The sequence below is a fragment of the Melospiza melodia genome, chromosome 2, assembly GCF_035770615.1.
Source record: "Melospiza melodia melodia isolate bMelMel2 chromosome 2, bMelMel2.pri, whole genome shotgun sequence".
Taxonomy (NCBI): domain Eukaryota; kingdom Metazoa; phylum Chordata; class Aves; order Passeriformes; family Passerellidae; genus Melospiza; species Melospiza melodia.
This window is the reverse complement of record NC_086195.1, coordinates 2,027,300-2,044,577: the sequence shown is the minus strand read 5'-3', so window position 1 is coordinate 2,044,577 and position 17,278 is coordinate 2,027,300. Positions and strand designations below refer to the sequence as shown.

Genomic DNA, 17,278 nt, shown 5'->3' with positions numbered 1-17,278 from the left:
GGCTTTCATGAACTGTGGCTGAGAGGCTCTGTCAGAGCTCCCTCCCAGCTGAAGGGAGGTTTTGGATTCCTGGAGAAAGGAAAAACCTTCCATCAGATTCAATCCCTCTCAGGTTTTGGAGGCCTCAGGCAGAATCACATCCATGTCTGATGGGAATCTGGGTCTGCCTAGGACAGCATCTCCTGGTTTTTAATTGCACCAAACCAGACTTGGCTTGAATTCAGGTGATGCTCCCATCTGAAATTTTACCCTCCAAGGAGAAGCCTTTTAGTGGCTTTGCACATTTTCAATGAAAGCTTTGTGGAACTTCCCACTAAAGCAAGGCTTAGCTAGAAAAAGAATGACAAATTCTCATGAGAAGCAAGAGAGGTTTTCACCACCTTGCACAGGCTGTGGGGAAGGCCCCCATTAACAATACATGGATTACATGGAATTAATATCCATGGAGTAATTGCCTGAAGTGTTCAAGCCAATCAATCCATCTCCATCCCATGTGCTTCTCCAACATTTCCCTGGAAACATCACCAGGTCAGGGAGTGCCCAGCCCTGGGGGCACCTCTGGCTGCTGTGCCCAGCTCTGGCTCCTCAGCACAGCAGGGCCAGGAGCTCCTGGAGCTGAACAAGGGCCTGGAGCAGCTCCGTGCCCAGGAAAGGCTGAGGGAGCTGGGATGCCTCAGGTTTGAGCTTTTATTATTCTGAATTTTTCACATTCTGTGCTGCTTTAGTGTGTGGCTCTGGGTTCACATTCAGGGATGATGAGCTCTGTGCACAGAGCAGGGAGACAAAACAATTCCTGCTCCAGCTGGGCACCAAGGACAAATGACCCAAATCTCAGCCCAGGAGCACAAACCCCGTGGGCTGGAGAGAGAAAAACAAGCAGGGTGGGACTGCAGGGCTAAAGCTGGAATGGGACAATGAACTGCAAGGTGCAAATGGAGCAGAACTGATCCCAGGGACAGAGCCCGTGCCCGGCCGTGCATTTTGGGGCCATTTTGGTTCATCCTGGGTGCAGCCCTGGCTGGGCTCTGGTGCTGCCCAAGGTGCATCCATGGAGGAGATGCTGTGAATAAATCCCTGCTTTATTCTGGAGCTCTGCCCAGCCTCTGCTCTGGGGCAGCCTGCACAAGGCATCAGATGGAGCTGCTCAGCCTGGAGAGGAGCCCCAGTGAGAGGGGCCTCAGCCCTGGCTGTCCCTGTGTCTGTCCCTGTGTCTGTCCCTGTCTGTGCCTGTGTCTGTCCCTGGTGTCCCTGGCTGTCCCTGTGTCTGTCCCTGGCTGTCCCAGGAGCAGGGAGCTCATTCTGCCCCTGCACTGCTGAGGGCACACCTGGAGTGCTGGGCCCAGCTCTGGCCCCTCAGTTTGGGAAGGGCCTTGGGACACTGAGCACATCCAGAGGGGACAACGAGGCTGGAGAGGGGCTGGGAACACAAACCCTGTGAGGAAGCCCTGAGGGAGCTGGGGGTGCTCAGCCTGGAGAGGAGCCGCAGGGAGAGAGAGGGGCCTCAGCCCTGTCTGTCCCTGTGTCTGTCCCTGTGTCCGTCCCTGTGTCCGTCCCTGTGTGCAGAGCTCAGAGCAGGCCCAGGCTCTGCTCCAGGCCCAGCAATGGCCCCAGAGCCACGGGCAGGGCCTGAGCCCAGCAATTCCCCTCACACGAGGCACAACTTCTGCCCTGCTCTAATTTTGACTCCAACCAAGCCTTTGACTCAACACCCTCCCCACTTTTTATCTACCACATCACCACTTGCATCAGAACTCTGACACAAGCTGCCTCTCAAGTTTCACATCTATTGAAGCGAAAAAGTAACAGCAAAGAAACCAGTTTAGAAATAATTCTCTGTTTCCCTGCCATTTTCTCCCTCCCACGCCCAGCACACGCCACTTTCGAGTTCTGCGTTGCCAAAATTAATGTTGATGTCACTGCACTACCAAAATTAACAGGCCCAGGCTCATGCAGGAAACTTCCAGGAGAGCCTGGAAAAAGGAAATTAAGAAATAAAGATCCCACAGGAACCTGTTGGTCCAGTGGGATCTGTGCAGAGTCCCGCACTTGAGATTTTGGGAAAAAATCAGGAACTTTGGAGGTGTGTTCAGTCCTGTTGACTCATTAAGTCAGAAATTAAAGAGGAGGAGTGCACAGCAGCCCCAGGAGAAGCCAATCCTTCCATCCCAGAGAGTTTGTGGCTTCCCCATTCCTGGAAGTATCCAAGGCCAGGCTGGATGGGACAGTGGAAAGCTCTGAGTGGGAAGTGGCTGAAGTGAGATGGTTTTTAAGGTCCCTCCTGACCCAAACCAATCCATGATTCCAGGATCCCTTCCTGACTTTCTAAAAAAGCTCCAGGAATCAGGAGCAAAGGGAGGAATTCCAGGTGCCAGGCACAGAACCAGGATTTCTTTGGGCCACCTGCATCCATCCAACCCCAAGCTAAGTGGGAAGACACCAGTGAAGGAAAGGACAATAATTCAATAACACAATGGGGGACTGACTTCAAACACCGAGCTTCCAAAAAAAAAAAAAACAAAACCATCAACAAAAAACCCTGGAAAAATGCCAGTGGATTATTCTGGGAGCACAACCTGGGGGGGTTTTCTCTATTCCTTTATTTTAGGCAGCTCCAAACACCTGTGTCTCAAATGTCAGCAGCTGGGCCTCAGATTTCCATCAGAAACCATTCCCTGAAATCCTGGCAGCTCCTGCTGGTCAGGAATATTCCCCATTCCAGCTGGAAAACGCAGCCCCCAGTGCAAACAGAGGTCAGCAGAGGAAAAGTGGCTTTGCTACTCAAGGGTTAAATCACAATGAAAAACTTCTTCCCCTTCCTGACTTTCTCACTCTCTTTTCTGCACTGAATTCTGGTAAAAAAAATATTTAAAATTGATTTTTTTTTTCCAGGCAAATCTTTAATCCACTCAGTAATTTTATATTTTCTGATTTTGTTTTATGATAACTCAAAGCAGGTTGGTCTTCAGCTGCAGAAATGCAAATCAGCAGCAAAATTTGCAACCTAAGTCATGTGCTAGAAAAGTTTGGGTGAATTGGTTGGTGCAAATGTTGCAAAGAGCAGCATTTCCTGCAGACCTCAATCACGAGGTAGTTTGCTTTCTCACCGAGGAGAAAGAAGTGAGAGAAACTTTGCTGCAGGTAATGACATCCTAAAATAGGACAGCTCATGTTTTTCTTTAGGTTATTTCTTTAATTTCTCATTCCTCTTTGAACTGCAGTTTCAAATAAGAGAGGCCTTAATTTTCTGCAGAAAAAACAAACCACCAAAAAAATACTAAAAAGTTCAGCAATGCTTTAAAATATTCAAGTTCTTCACCTTAACCAGTGAAGGACTTCAGCCAGAAAACAATTTCAGGGACAGGGAGAAGATTTTCCTTGGAAATGAGTTGAAATGTGGTGACAAATTTCTGTTAAATCACAAAAGATCTGTGTGGGATTTTTTAATAAACCTGAAGCTCCAGAGGCTGACCCCGTGTCCAGCCTGGTGCTGCAGCTGATCCCCTCTGACAATGGGATCTGGAGCCTCCCCTGCTCCCTCTGCCTGGAATGGGCTCTAGCAAAGGCTGAAAGGGAGCTGAGCAGATGGAAAACCTCCAACTGCTTCTGTTTAAAAAGGGCTTTTGATCTCCAGCTGCGGTGGTTTCATCAAAGCAGGAACACCCCAAAGCCTCCAGAGCTGCTTTGTCCTCCCCACGTGGGACACGGATGTGCCCAAAACTTGGAGCTGTCACAGGAGGGAAGGGTTGGGAGAGGGATTTCCAAATAAACCTGGAAAAATGAGCCAAGCCCCTGGTGGGCAGCTGGAATTGGGACCCCTGCCTCACACAGAGGCATTTTTTATTCAGCACAACCTGAGAATGGAGCAAAACAGGGCAGGACTGAGCTGCTGGAGCAAAGCAGAGGAGGCTCCAGGATGGGCAGAGGATGGAGCAGCTCTGCTGGCAGGAAAGGCTGGCACAGCTGGCATTGTTCACCTGCACAGGAGAAGCTTTGGGCTGAGCTCAGGGTGGCCTTGCAGGGCCTGGAGGAGCCCCAGGAAAGCTGGAGAGAGACAATTGCCAGGGGATGCAGGGACAGCACACAGGGAATGGCTCCACACTGAAAAATTACAGATTTAGATCAGATATTAGGGGAAATTTCCTCCCTGGCAGGGTGGGCAGGGCTGGGATGGAATTCCATCCCTGGATCCCTGGCAGTGCCCAAGGCCAGGCTGGACACTGGGGCTGGAGCAGCCTGGGACAGTGGGACGTGTCCCTGCCATGGCAGGGGTGGCACTGGATTAGTTTTAACGTCCCTTCCAACCCAAACCATTCCATAATTCCACAATTCTGCTCCAAAGCCAAAAGCAGCTGTTTGAAGAGGGACTGCTGGCCTGGCCCACTGGTGCCACACCTTTTTCTGCAGCACAAGAGTCATCCCAGGTCTCATCCAAAGCCCAAAGCCATCAGCCAGGTCTTTCCAGTGGTTTCCCTGACTCTTGGATCAGGTTCCATGTACACAAAAGACTGGGTTTGCCTTAATTGCCCCAGTAAAATGTGACTCTTAATCACCTTTCCTTGCCTAGAAATCAGTTTATTGACACAAATTCACCCCACAGGGGAACCCTAAATCCCTCTTCATGTTGGTAAAGTCTTGTTATCCCAAATGGGATTTATAAAACCATGGACTATCCTTAGGGATCCACAAGGATTATCCAAGTCCAGTTCCTGACCCCCCAACAATCCCACCCTGGGCATCCCTGGCAGTGCTGCCCAAACCCTCCTGGAGCTCTGGCAGCCTCAGGCTGTGCCCATTCCCTGGGGAGCTGGTGACAAAAATGACTATTTCCATTGCAATCCCTGTTAGAGGAAAAGAAAACCACCCCAGCATTAAAAGTTCTGATTATTAGTCCAAAATCTAAACAATTCATCACTTTTAAACCCCAAAAGTTTATCCTGTCTCTGGTTTCTAACCTTGGCAAGTCCTTCACATTTCATTTCCAGGCATGCTGCATATGAAACCCTGCTTCATTTAGAAAATTAAATCATTTTCTCCAGTAAGGGACAGCCAGAAGAAGCTCATGTTCCTATAAGAGACCTGACTCTTGGTTTCAGTGTGCAAAGTTTTTTTGGTGTGAAAAATGTGTGGGTGTTCAGCCCCGTCCATTTTCACTTTTACAGGTTTGATGAAGAGAAAACTCTGCAGGCTGAGGGGTCCTTTTCCTCTCAGAAGTGGCCAAAAGGATGGAAAAGTTGTAACTAAATTTCTTGCACGGGGTTTGGAGCGATGAAACCACCTCATTGTGCAGCAAGTGATTCACCAACGCTCACAAATCCAGACTCAGAAAGGTCTGGGTTGGAAGGACCTTAAAGATCATCTTGTTCCACCCTCTCCATGGGCAGGGACACCTCCCACTGTCCCAGGTGGATCCAAGCCCTGTCCAGCTGCCCTTGGACACTTCCAGGGACCCAGGGGCAGCTCCAGCTTCTCCAGGAATTTCATTCTAAGGATTTCTCCCTACTATTTAATCTAAACCACTCTCTTTTAGTTGAAAATTCTGTTCATGGAGTCTGAACTTGAGTTATCTTCCAGATATGAATTCTATTCCCTCTGACTCATACGATCCCCAAGAGCTCATTTACATGGAGGTCCTGAAAACCAGAAGTGTTTTACAGAGGTCTGATATTATCTGGTAACTGAATTCTGAAATACAAAGCCCTTCCCATGAGGTGGGTGCAGCTCTGCCCTCAGATCTGGGGTGATGAGAATCCCAAAATCACCAGGGTGGGAAGGGACCCCCAGGATCACCCAGTGCCACCCCAGCCCCAGCAGCACCACCCCAATCCCTGTCCCCAAGGCCACATCCAGACTGCTCTGGGACAATTCAGGGACTCCAAACCTCCCTGGGCAGCTCAGCCCAAGGCCTGACCACCCTGTGAGGGACAAAAATGTCCCAAAGCTCTACAGAAAAACCTGAACAGAGACTCTCAAATGTTCCCATCTCACAGAGATCCAGGGGACAGCCAGGAAAAGATCCACAAAGGAATCTGGGTGAGGATTTTTTGTTCAGTTCCACAGGAACTGTTTTAAAACACCTGAGCCTGCCCTGGTGCCATCTGAGGCCATTTCCTCTCCTCCTTTCCCTGCCCCTCCTGGCAGGAGCTGTGCAGAGCACTGAGGTCCCCCCTGATCCCCCTTTTCTCCAGGCTGAGCATCACAGAGCTGTGACTGATCCAACCTGCCCTGAAGGTTGGATTTTCCCAGAATCCCAGAATCAAGGCTGGGAAAACCTTGGGATCACCCAGTGCCACCCCAGCCCCACCAGCACCACCCCAATCCCTGTCCCCAAGGCCACATCCAGACTGCTCTGGGACAATTCAGTGACTCCAAACCTCCCTGGGCAGCTCAGCCCAAGGCCTGACCACTCTGCCAGGGAAATTTTCCGTGCCAGTCTCCAACCTGAGCCTGCCCTGGTGCCATCTGAGGCCATTTCCTCTCCTCTTTTCACTTTCCCCAACCCTCCCTCACTGCCTCTCCTGCAATGAGCTTCCCTGATCCCCTTTTCTCCAGGCTGAGCCCCCCCAGCTCCCTCAGCCGCTCCCTCACCCCTCAGGATGTGTTTCCAGCCCCTTTTCCCATCTCTGGGCACTCTCCAGCCCCTCAATGTCCTTCTGGACGTGAGGGGAGCCCCATCCAGGCCCCCCTGGCAGGTGTCAGGGTTTGCTGTGGTGCTGAGTGAGGGCAGGAGATGAACCCCAGGGCTCTCACTGCTGATTTTATCCAGCCAGGACAGATTTAAGGTAGCACCGCTTCGAAACCATTCCTGCAGCCACACTTCCCTTTCCTTTGGGGAAGGAAAATCTGTCCTAGAGCCAAATGTTGGGATAAAATCCTGGATCCCCTCAGACAGAGACAAAGCGGCCACCAACTGGTCAGTCTGGAGAAAAGGAGGCTCAGGGGGGACCTGATTGCTCTTCACAACTCCTGACAGGAGGAGGGAGGGATGTGGGGGCTGGGAATTCTCTGGGAGGGCTCAGGGGGAGTCTGGATGTGGCCCTTGGGGTGAAGCTGTTGATGGTGGGAGTGGGTGATCCTGAAGATCTCTTCCCACCCTGCTAATTCCAGGATTCTGCAGATCTCTGCAGGTCTGGCTGTCACAGCACAGGTGAATTCCATAAAACCACCACAAAAGATGAACTTGTGGGAGCTGAAAAAATGAACCAGTAAAAATGAACTTGTGAGAGCTGCAGGTGGTGCTGGGGCCTTGAAGGCCCCAGACATTTGTCACACAGGACACACAGCCCCACACTCTGTGAACCTGCCAGGGATTTCCCAAGCTCTCCTTTCCCTTTCAAACACCACAAAAAGCCACGGGAAGGGCTGGGAATTCTCTGGGAGTGTTCAGGGGGAGTCTGGATGTGGCCTTTAGGGTCATGGTTTGGGGTGAATCTGTTGATGGTGATCCTGAAGATCTCTTCCCACCTTGCTAATTCCAGGATTCTGTGGATCTCCTGGCCCAGGTCTGGCTGTCACAGCACAGGTGAATTCCATAAAACCAGGTTAAAAATGAACTTGTGAGAGCTGAAAAAATGAACCAGTAAAAATGAACTTGTGAGAGCTGCAGGTGGTGCTGGAGTTTTGAAGGCCCCAGACATTTGTCACTCAGGACACACAGCCCCACACTCTGTGAACCTGCCAGGGATTTCCCAAGCTCTCCTTTCCCTTTCAAACACCACAAAAAGCCACGGGAAGGGCTGGGAATTCTCTGGGAGTGTTCAGGGGGAGTCTGGATGTGGCCTTTAGGGTCATGGTTTGGGGTGAAGCTGTTGATGGTGGGAGTGGGAGATCCTGAAGATCTCTTCCACCTTGATAATTCCAGGATTCTGTGGATCTCCACAGGTCTGGCTGTGTCACAGCACAGATGAATTCCACAAAACCACCACAAAAAATGAACTTGTGAGAGCTGCAGGTGGTGCTGGGGCTTTGAAGGCCCCAGACATTTGTCACACAGGACACACAGCCCCACACTGCTTCACCCTGAACCTGCCAGGGATTTCCCAAGCTCTCCTTTCCCTTTCAAACACCACAAAAAGCCACTGGAAGGGCTGGCTCAGAGCTTCTGAGCTGCTGATTTGATGAGGGTGGCAGGGCTTGCCCTAAATGCAGCAGCTTGAAATGTTTATAGCAGATCTCATAAAACCTGACAGTTTTCAGGTTTCCTTCCAGTGCTTTCTCAGAAAGACTTGTAACACATAAACCTTTCAACCTGCAGACAAAACCCAACCTAAATGCAGCTTCTGGGCTTTCAAAATCACAGCTTCAGCATGAAAGCAGATGACAGAAAACATCCTGCAAGACAAAATATTCATGAGGCAAAAGAAAAAAAAACCCGAAGCCCATCTTGGACTGCTTGGGGGTTCACTGGAACCAGAAACTCAAAACAAAAACTACAGGTTGGAAACAGAAATTCCCAGATTGATCAGAGCCAGAGAAAGTGTTCTCACAGATCTTCACGAGGTGAAACTGCCCAGTTTGACAGAGTTTCACTCACAGCAGAAGTGGGGAATCCTCCAGACAACAGCAAGGATGAACTGGAAACTCATTTTCCAACTGAGCTGCCCTCACTCTCTCCTTCTCTACTTCACACTCAGTCCTTCTATGCCCTTTTCCTTCTCCTATTTCAATATTTTGAATAAATATTTACAGAAAATTACATGTTTTGGACTATAATTAGTTTCACTGGACTACGCCATTTAGTTTTATTATTAAACTTAAATTGTTTGTAAAGCTAGGCTTTGGCTGGGATCCCAGTGTTAAAAAAAGTCATTTATTTTAGGAATGACATTGGGAATCTGCATAATTCCTACTCCTTCCATTGGCAGGAGGGGCATGCCTTGATTTCAGTACCCCTGAGGATATTCTGGTGTGTGCAAGGCTTCACCAACTGCCCTGGGCTGGAAATGCAGGATGGGGCTGGGGCTGTGTGTTCTGTCCCCATCTGTCAGAGCTGGGGCAGTTCTCTGCTGTTCCTGGGGCAGTTTTTCCTTTCTCTCTCCCACAGCCAACCCTCCCTCCAGGAGATCTCTGCTGTCCATGGCCACTGAGTGTCCCTGCAGGGCTGAGCCAATCCCAGCATCCCATGGGGAGATGCTCCGCCCAGGGGAGGAGCCAAGCATTCCTGCCTGGATCCAATCTGAGGTGCTGGGACAGCAGAGCAGCCTTTGCCCCCTGCATTGCCAGAGGAGCAGCTGCCTCTTCCCCTGGAGCTGCAGAGGAAAACTCCCCCCTTGTGCAGGATCCCTGCTGCAGCAGAGCCACAGCTGGCACTGCAGGAGGGCTGAGCCCCCCTGGGATGGGGCTGGGACACCGCCCTGGCACACAGGGGGACAGGGCATGGTCTCACTCTGGCAGTGGTTTTTATTTTTGTTTGTACTATTGCATTTGTATTTTTAATTTTCCTAATAAAGAACTGTTATTCCCACTCCCATGTCTTTGCCCCTTAATTTCAATATCATAATAATTCAGCCTATAACAATTTGCATTTTTTCATTTCAACAGAGGCTCCTGCCTTCCTTATCAAACACCTGTCTTTTCAAACCAAGGCACCACGGCCTGGAGCCCTTGGTGGGATCTCAGGTGCTTCAGCCGTCAGCACTGCTGTCACCTCCACTGCTGCCACCCCACACAGCTCATCGATGCCTCTCAGAGAGGAGATATCTCTGCACAGTTTGGGCAGCTGACTCAAGTTTATCCAAATATTACCCAGCCCCTGCAGAGCAGAAAAAGGAGGGAGGACAATGTTTTCTTGTCCTCCCAGCCCAGTGAGTCACCGTGGCCTGTCTCTCTCCATGGCCAATCCCAGATGTCCTGGAGGAAGCCACAAATCATCTGGCAGATGACAGAGCTGCTTCCAGGGGATCTTTCTTCCCCAGCTTTAACAGGGTTTGCTTTGTGCTCTGAAATGGGGCAGGGAGAGGCAAAGGGAGAACTTAACCCTTCCAAACTTTTTTGGTTTTTGTTTTTTTGGTTTTTTTTTGTTTGTTTGTTTGCTTGCTTTGTTTGTTCGTTTTTGGTTGGTTGTGGTTTTTTGTTTGGTTTAGTTTGGTTTTTTTCCCTCTCAACCTGGCAGGTATTTATTAAGAAATTGTTGATGATCTTAAAGGGCTTTTCCAACACAACTAGTTCCATGCTACTTTGTATGTATGGACAAATCCAGGAGTTTTTAGGATTCTGTTCAAGCCTTGGATTTGGTGGGGTTTTATGGCAATGAATCCCCCTGGTACAATTTAATGCCTTTCAGCCTTGTTCTCCATCCCCATTCCTGCCTGGGAATCCCTTTGGGTGTGCAGCAGAAACCTCTGGAACCCAGCAGGTACCATGTGCACGTGGCAGGATGGCAAAGTCAGACATTTCTGCTGGTTTTGGGATAACCTCCAGAGAAATCTGCTTTTTTCCTTAGGATTCTTTCTCCTTGGCTTTTCAAATCCAATTTCTAAATCCAACAGCAGTAATTTCCTTGCCACTCTTGTTTAGACTCTCCCTTCTCAAATAATCCACAATTCTGGAGCTGATGGGAGCGAGCCCTTGACTCCTTCAGCCTCCACTCCCACCCAGCACCAGGGACTTGAGGACTTTTCCAACGGGAATCCCACCACAAGGAAAGCCAGAGCCGCTCATTTTCAATGAGAAGCATGACTGGGGCACTCATTCTTTATTCTGAAGTCAAATTTCAAAAATTACTTTCATAAACTTGCCACTACCCCTGGCTTTCACGTGCATTTCAAGATAAGCATCCTGTTATTTTGGGATCACGCCTCAGCAGTCAAACTAAATCTTGATTATCTTCTGGTCACACACACAAAAAAAAAGAAAAGCAGTTTACTTTCTGTTTTTACTGCATCCCCTGGCAGCATGGGGGAGATACTTTCATTTTCCACCTCAGAGCTGGAGCTGGTCCCTCATGGTACAACACCCAACAACCTCTAATTAATGGCCAAGTGAGAAAGGGCAAAGGCAAAACAATCTGAGGGATGTGCAGGCCAGACAGAACCTAAATCCTTTTCAGACTCAGCACAACACATCCCTGGGCTGAGTGTGGCTGCTGAAACGTTCAGTGAAATATTTTGGCTCAGGATAAAATCTCTTGATCTCACCAGAGCAGCATGTTCAGCTCTGTCAGACTTTTTACTTCCTGTGTTCAGGCCTCGCAATGTTTCTCAAGGCTTTTAAGTGAAAAAAGAGCTCAGGCTGTGTAAATCAGACATTGTGCAAGGTTTTTCTACTTGTAAGCCAAGGTTTTTATGAGCTTTAGTTCAATTTCCTATTCACAAGCTGCAGTCAGTGGTTTATAATGCTGACAGGAATTAACTCTTTGGTACGGGGCAGGCAGCTTGAAAAAGGCCTGGAAAATTCTCTCTCCACAGTGACAAGGGGATTTATGCTGCTGGAACAGAGAATCCCAGACTGGTTTGGGTTGGGAGGGATTTAAAGGTCATCCCATTCCACCCCTGCCATGGTAGGGACACCTTCCTCTGTCCCAGGGTGCCCCAGCCTGGCCTGGGACATTGCAGGGATGAGGAATCCACAATTCTGGAGCTGATGGGAAGGAGCCCCTGACCCCTTCAGCCTCCACTCCCACCCAGCACCAGGGACTTGAGGACTTTTCCAACGGGAGTCCCACCACAAGGAAAGCCAGAGCCGCTCATTTCCAGTGAGAAGCAGAGTGCTCAGGTGTCCCTGGATCCAGGGAGAACCTTCAGGGCAGGGAGAGCTTCTCCATTAAATCATCTCAAGACCTCCAGGATCACCCAGTGCCACCCCAGCCCCACCAGCACCACCCCAATCCCTGTCCCCAAGGCCACATCCAGACTGCTCTGGGACAATTCAGTGACTCCAAACCTCCCTGGGCAGCTCAGCCCAAGGCCTGACCACTCTGCCAGGGACATTTTCTGTGCCAGTCTCCAACCTGAGCCTGCCCTGGTGCCATCTGAGGCCATTTCCTCTCCTCCTTTCCCTGCCCCTCCTGTCAGGAGCTGTGCAGAGCACTGAGGTCCCCCCTGAGCCTCCTTTGCTCCAGGTTGAGCCCCCCCAGTTCAGCTGCTCCCCTCAGGATTTGTTTTCCAGCCCCTTCCCAGCTTTGTTGCCCTTCCTTGGACTCACCACACTTTTATTTTGCATTTACAAGGCAAGATTCCCTCAATGCCTGGGTGCTCCTTGGCACTGTAAGACTCGGAAGAAATCACCCAGACTGTAATTTTCTGTTTTCCTATGTTATAAAATTGCTGTGCTGCTGTTCATTCCCAGCTGATAACAAACCAACCAAATTTCACACCACGGCCATGATTAATTAATAAAAAATTACCACAAAGACAAAACCAGGAGAAAACTTTTCCTACTGAAAGAATCAAACCTTGCATCAAAAATGAGGGGAAGATGCCCTCCTGGAAAATATTACACTTGGTGCTCTTCTGAGCTGCAGAAAAAGATGAGTTCTGTTTTCCTTCATAGGCAAAATTATCAGGAAATTTAAAATTGTGACAACGAAACAACCCTGAGAAATTACAAAATTATAAATTATAAATTACAAAATTAAAGATTATAAAATTAGAAATTACTAAACTGAAATAAAAATTGGAGGGGGTGTGATGCAATCATTTTGTCCTCCTGTAAAACCTCTAGGGTCACTCTTTACCACAAGACCCCCCCCCCACCAAGAGGACTCATTTTGATGCGTCATCCCAAAAGTTCTCCTTGGAATGTGTTGGGAATTCAGAGGTTCCAGCCTGCTGCTCATTCCCTGAGCGGGGAGCTGGTGTGGTGTGATAGGAAGAGGGCCACATCCTTTGTGGTGTACCACACCCCATGAACGTGTCGGGCTTTCTGTGCCTGCCTCTGCCCTCAGGGGCTGCACCGACGCTGCTGCTTCCCCATTCCCCTCCTTTTTTCCCAATTTTCACCCAGTATCAAGCTCCAAAAGAATGATAGATTTCCTTCTCGCAGAGCTGCCTGGCCTGATAAAGGGAAATCCACAGAGCAAACAAGGTTTTTTTTCCCCTTTCCTTCACGATTTCGGTTGAGGGAGAAAGTGCAATAAATTTTGGCGGGAAAAGCAGAAAAGAGGCACTCTGGGGACGTTTCTTTGCAAAGGCTGTTGAGAAATAGGGTGAGAACAACCCACCCTAGGGATGATTATTTTTCTTGCTCCCGAGCCCAAACGTTCCTTTTGCTGAGCCCAGGATTTTGAAACTGCCCTGGGTTCGTTTGAGTGGAGAAAGGAACAAAAAGGGAACTGCTGGAAAACCGTTCCACGTTCACACACACACACACACGATGTTCTTTTGCAATCATGAAACATTTGTTTTACAGCTCAACTGAAATGTTTGACCTGAGGTTTTCTGCAGAAAAAACCTCTTTACACAAAGTTCTGCAGGATCTTGTGCCTGGGCTGTCAAAACTGAATAGGAAATTTTATATCAATATAAAAATTGGAATGATTTGAGGTGGAAGGGACCTTAAAGATGGTCCCATTCCACTCCCTGCCATGGGTAGGGACACCTCCCTCTATCCCAAGTTATTCCAAGCCCAGTCCAGCCTGGCCCAGAACATTCCAGGTGTTCCTAAGATATGCAGGTGACTTCCAGCCTGGCCCTGCTTGTAGCCCATTCCACAAAGAAAACGAAATCCTGGCACTGGAACAACATTAATGCCAAAAATGAGGACAAAAATAAACCCCATTCTGGGGTGTTGAGCTAAATGTCTTGCTGGATTAAGCAGCTTTAAGAAACTCCTCCTTTTCTGGACAAGCCAGCCCTTGGTTTTCAACCAGCTGCCCTGAAATGTTTTGGGTTCCTGCCAAGCACACGACCCCTGCTCTCCATCCTGCCCCGCGGCCTGGCACAGGCACAGCCCCACGAGGTTCACTCTGGGCTTTATCACACACACAGAATTTCCTCAAGAACCCTTCCTGTGCTACACACTAAACACCGAGCAGTTGCTGAGCTAAAAAAAAAAAAAAATTCAATTAAAAAAATAGGCTGACGAATTTCAGGAAGATCCTGCTTGTTATTTTAGCAGTATTGCTTCCTTTCCCTGAGCAATGGCAGCACTTGGGCACCTCCTGCTCGCCCTTCAGCATCTCCCCCAGCCAGGCACCAAGGTGCTGGTGACTCACAGCCTGCCCTGCCAGGAAAAAGATGGAGAAAAACTTCGGCTGTGAGGAGGAGGAGGAGGGGGGAAAAAATAGATTTGAAGAGCAGAGCTGGGTAGGATTTGGGCAGGCTGTGACCCTCAGGAGCTGCTGCCAGGGGTGACACAGCAGCTGGGAGCAGCTCTTCCGCATTCCCCGTTATTAATGGGAATAAACTCCTGACTCACCACAGCCAGCCAGGGCTCTCAGCAGCTCTGAAGTGCTGCTCCATTTTTGGAACCCTGGCTGCTGAGAATTCCAGACTTTCTGTGCTGCCAGGCACTGACCCCTAAGAGAGCACTGCATTGACCTGAGGCCCTGGAGAAAACTTCTAAAATTAAATAACAGAATTAAGATTATAAGTGTGTTGTTTGAATAGATGTGTGTAATATCACATGGTGGAAAACTTAAAGTTCTAGACTCTAATAACATGTACAAAACAAGACAGAAGTTTTAAAGCAGAAGCTGGTCCTTCTTTACCTTCTTCTTCACCTTCTTGAGTTTGAGTAGTGTTGTATAATTAGATTAAAAAGTCCACATTACAAGCCGCAAGTAGTTATTGAGTTAAAAGTAAAAATAGTTTACGCATAATTTCTTATATAACAGTTTATCCTTAAAAAACCTTATAGAAAGATACATCTCAATTTTTAACATACTAAAGTTTAGTACAACAAAACTCACACCGTGTGAGACTGTAACACAGATCAAAACTAACAAACATCTAAGTCCAAACAAGAAATACCATCTCACACATTTAATCCCAACTTAAACACAAAATAAAATAAAATAAAATAAAATAAAATAAAATAAAATAAAATAAAATAAAATAAAATAAAATAAAATAAAATAAAATAAAATAAAATAAAATAAAATAAAATAAAATAAAATAAAATAAAATAACATAAAATAATATCCATTGCTCCCTGGCCAAGGCTGGGCCAGGCTCCGTGTCCTTGTCACCCACGTGGGCACAGCCCCTCTCTGCAGGACAGGGACAAGCTGAGCTCCGGGAGCTCTTTGGGAAGCTCATTCCCAGGGAGCTGAGAAGTTTTTCGTGCTGAGCTGTGTGAATAAGCCATGACTAAAGCAGCAGCAGCTCCACAGGGGGGGCTGAGAGCGCGACAAGAACGTTCCAACCTCTTGGTCACCGGTGACACAACACGGATTGCTGGCTGAAATTCCCCCCGGAGCCCCTCCAGGGCTGCAGCTGCTCCTTCAGCCATCAGAGCATCCTCAGAGCCTCCCAGTCCATCCCCAGCACTCCTTTCCCCGAGCCACGTGAGTTGCAGCAAACTTTAGGCAGGTTCCTAAGCGTTGAATCTGAGCCTTAAACCCAGCCTAAATCCTGCTCTGCTGGCTGGGCTTGCTGCTGCCTCCCTGTACTGTCATTTCTCATTGTGGCAGCTGCTCAAAAAGTCCCCCAAAAGAACCAAAGAGGAGCTTGAGCTGCCACTCTTGTACCTGCAGGAATTCCCAGGAGTTGTCCGAGCCCTCTGGGATTTAGGAACAGCACAAATTCACGAGCATGCAACAGTTGTTTGAACAGCTTCAATGAAACCTTGTTGGAATCTCTTTCACTGATAAGCAAGGAGATGATATTTCTGCCAGCTCAGATATCAACTCAAAGAAAACTGAAGTGGAAAAAACCCCATGTGCCGCAAGGAAGTGCCCAGATCCTCTCCAAACATGCATTTTGTGAAACATGGGAAAGCAAAACATCGATTTAGAAATTCTGAATGGCACTTACCTCTCAAGAAGTGCTGGTAAGAAGGAAGTGACTCAAATATGCTGTTTGAAGCCATTGTTTCCTCTCTAAAACTCACTCTCTCTTCACTGGGAGGGAATTTAGGGTTTCTTCCACCTTGGGGAGTGCAAAGTGAAGATTGGTCATTGCCACCACCCTCCTCCCAGCCATCCCTCTCAGCTCCATCCCGGTGCCTCGGGAGTGGATCCTGAGCTACTTTTGCTCAAAGAACTCTGAAATTGTTTCTTAAGGAGGGGAAAAAAAAAAAATATAGCGGCTTGCTTGTGGTTGCTGATGCTTACCACCCTCCGAAACCCTGTGGTTTGCAGGCACAACGATTCGCCCTCCCTGCTGACCAATATCCCGGACCCGCTCTTGGGTGACTGCCTCCGTACCCAACTTGTGGTTCTGTGGTTGTTTATGAGGCCCAAAGAAGTGTTTCACACAACCCAAATTACAAATTTAACTGTTCCCCTTTCCAGGACCTGCCTCCATTGGTTCTTTTGCATCACATGACTGGGGTGATGTCGACTTTCTGCCTTTTTTTTTTTTTATGAAGGGTTTTTTTTTTTTTTTAACTTGCTGAAGTCATGCCCTTCCCACTCCACCTGCCCTCCCCGGGGCTCCAGGCGAGGATGGAGTTGCTGAGGGAGGGAAAAAGTGGTGATTCATCAGCCCCAGTGCTCCAAAAGGTCTTTGATGAGTTCATTCAACTCCTCTTGTTTGGTTGTTTGAGGTTTTTTTGGGAGCTCCTGCTTATTTTGATAGCGACTTCACTGCTGCTTATTCCATAGAATTCAAACCTGGCTTTGAGGCTGCTGTGAAGGCAGCAGGATGTGGAACTCATCCTGTAAAACATTGGGAATCAGCTGGAGGGGAGACCACTGTAATGAAATTTATTTTTTCAAGAAAATGGAAAAAAAAAAAAAAGGGGGAGGTTAAAAAGTCCCAACATGTTTGTTTTTTTTTTTTTTTTTTTTTAATAAAATTGGTAAAAAAGGGGACATTAAAAAAAAATCCCAATTTTATTTAGAATCTCTATGATGGCACCCTCTAAGGAGTGCTGGAAGAGCTCAGGAAATCTTGGTCTTCCATAGGGTCCAGTCCTACAATCCTTTCTTAGCCCTGTTCTCCCTTTGTTTTATCCTTCCCCAAAAGAAGAAGAAAAAATTAAAAAGCCTAAACCAATAATCAATTGGAAGTTTTGTCTCTGCCTGTGCCAATGAAGAAGAGAAAAGAAAATTCAATTACTACATGAAGTGGAAGTTCCTGGAAAAAAATAATCCACTTGGATTAATCCACTTGGATTTTTAATTCACTTAATTCACTTGGATTTTTCTGGTTATTGCAGCTCTGGAAGCAGAGTCCTG

At 48.1% G+C, this 17,278-nt stretch overlaps 1 protein-coding gene across 1 annotated transcript in view; it reads right to left on the bottom strand.

Annotated features, from left to right (window-relative positions):
- The window catches only part of RUNX1 (RUNX family transcription factor 1), a 187,894-nt gene extending 171,587 nt beyond the window's left edge, over positions 1-16,307 (bottom strand). The window contains exons 1-2 of the mRNA XM_063179503.1: positions 16,211-16,307; positions 15,912-16,025 (exon numbers count right to left, since the gene is read on the bottom strand). Coding sequence (XP_063035573.1) covers positions 15,912-15,966 — 55 coding nt within the window. The 5' untranslated portion in view covers positions 15,967-16,025; positions 16,211-16,307. The remainder of the gene's footprint in view (positions 1-15,911; positions 16,026-16,210) is intronic.
- Between the last annotated feature and the right edge of the window lie 971 nt (positions 16,308-17,278).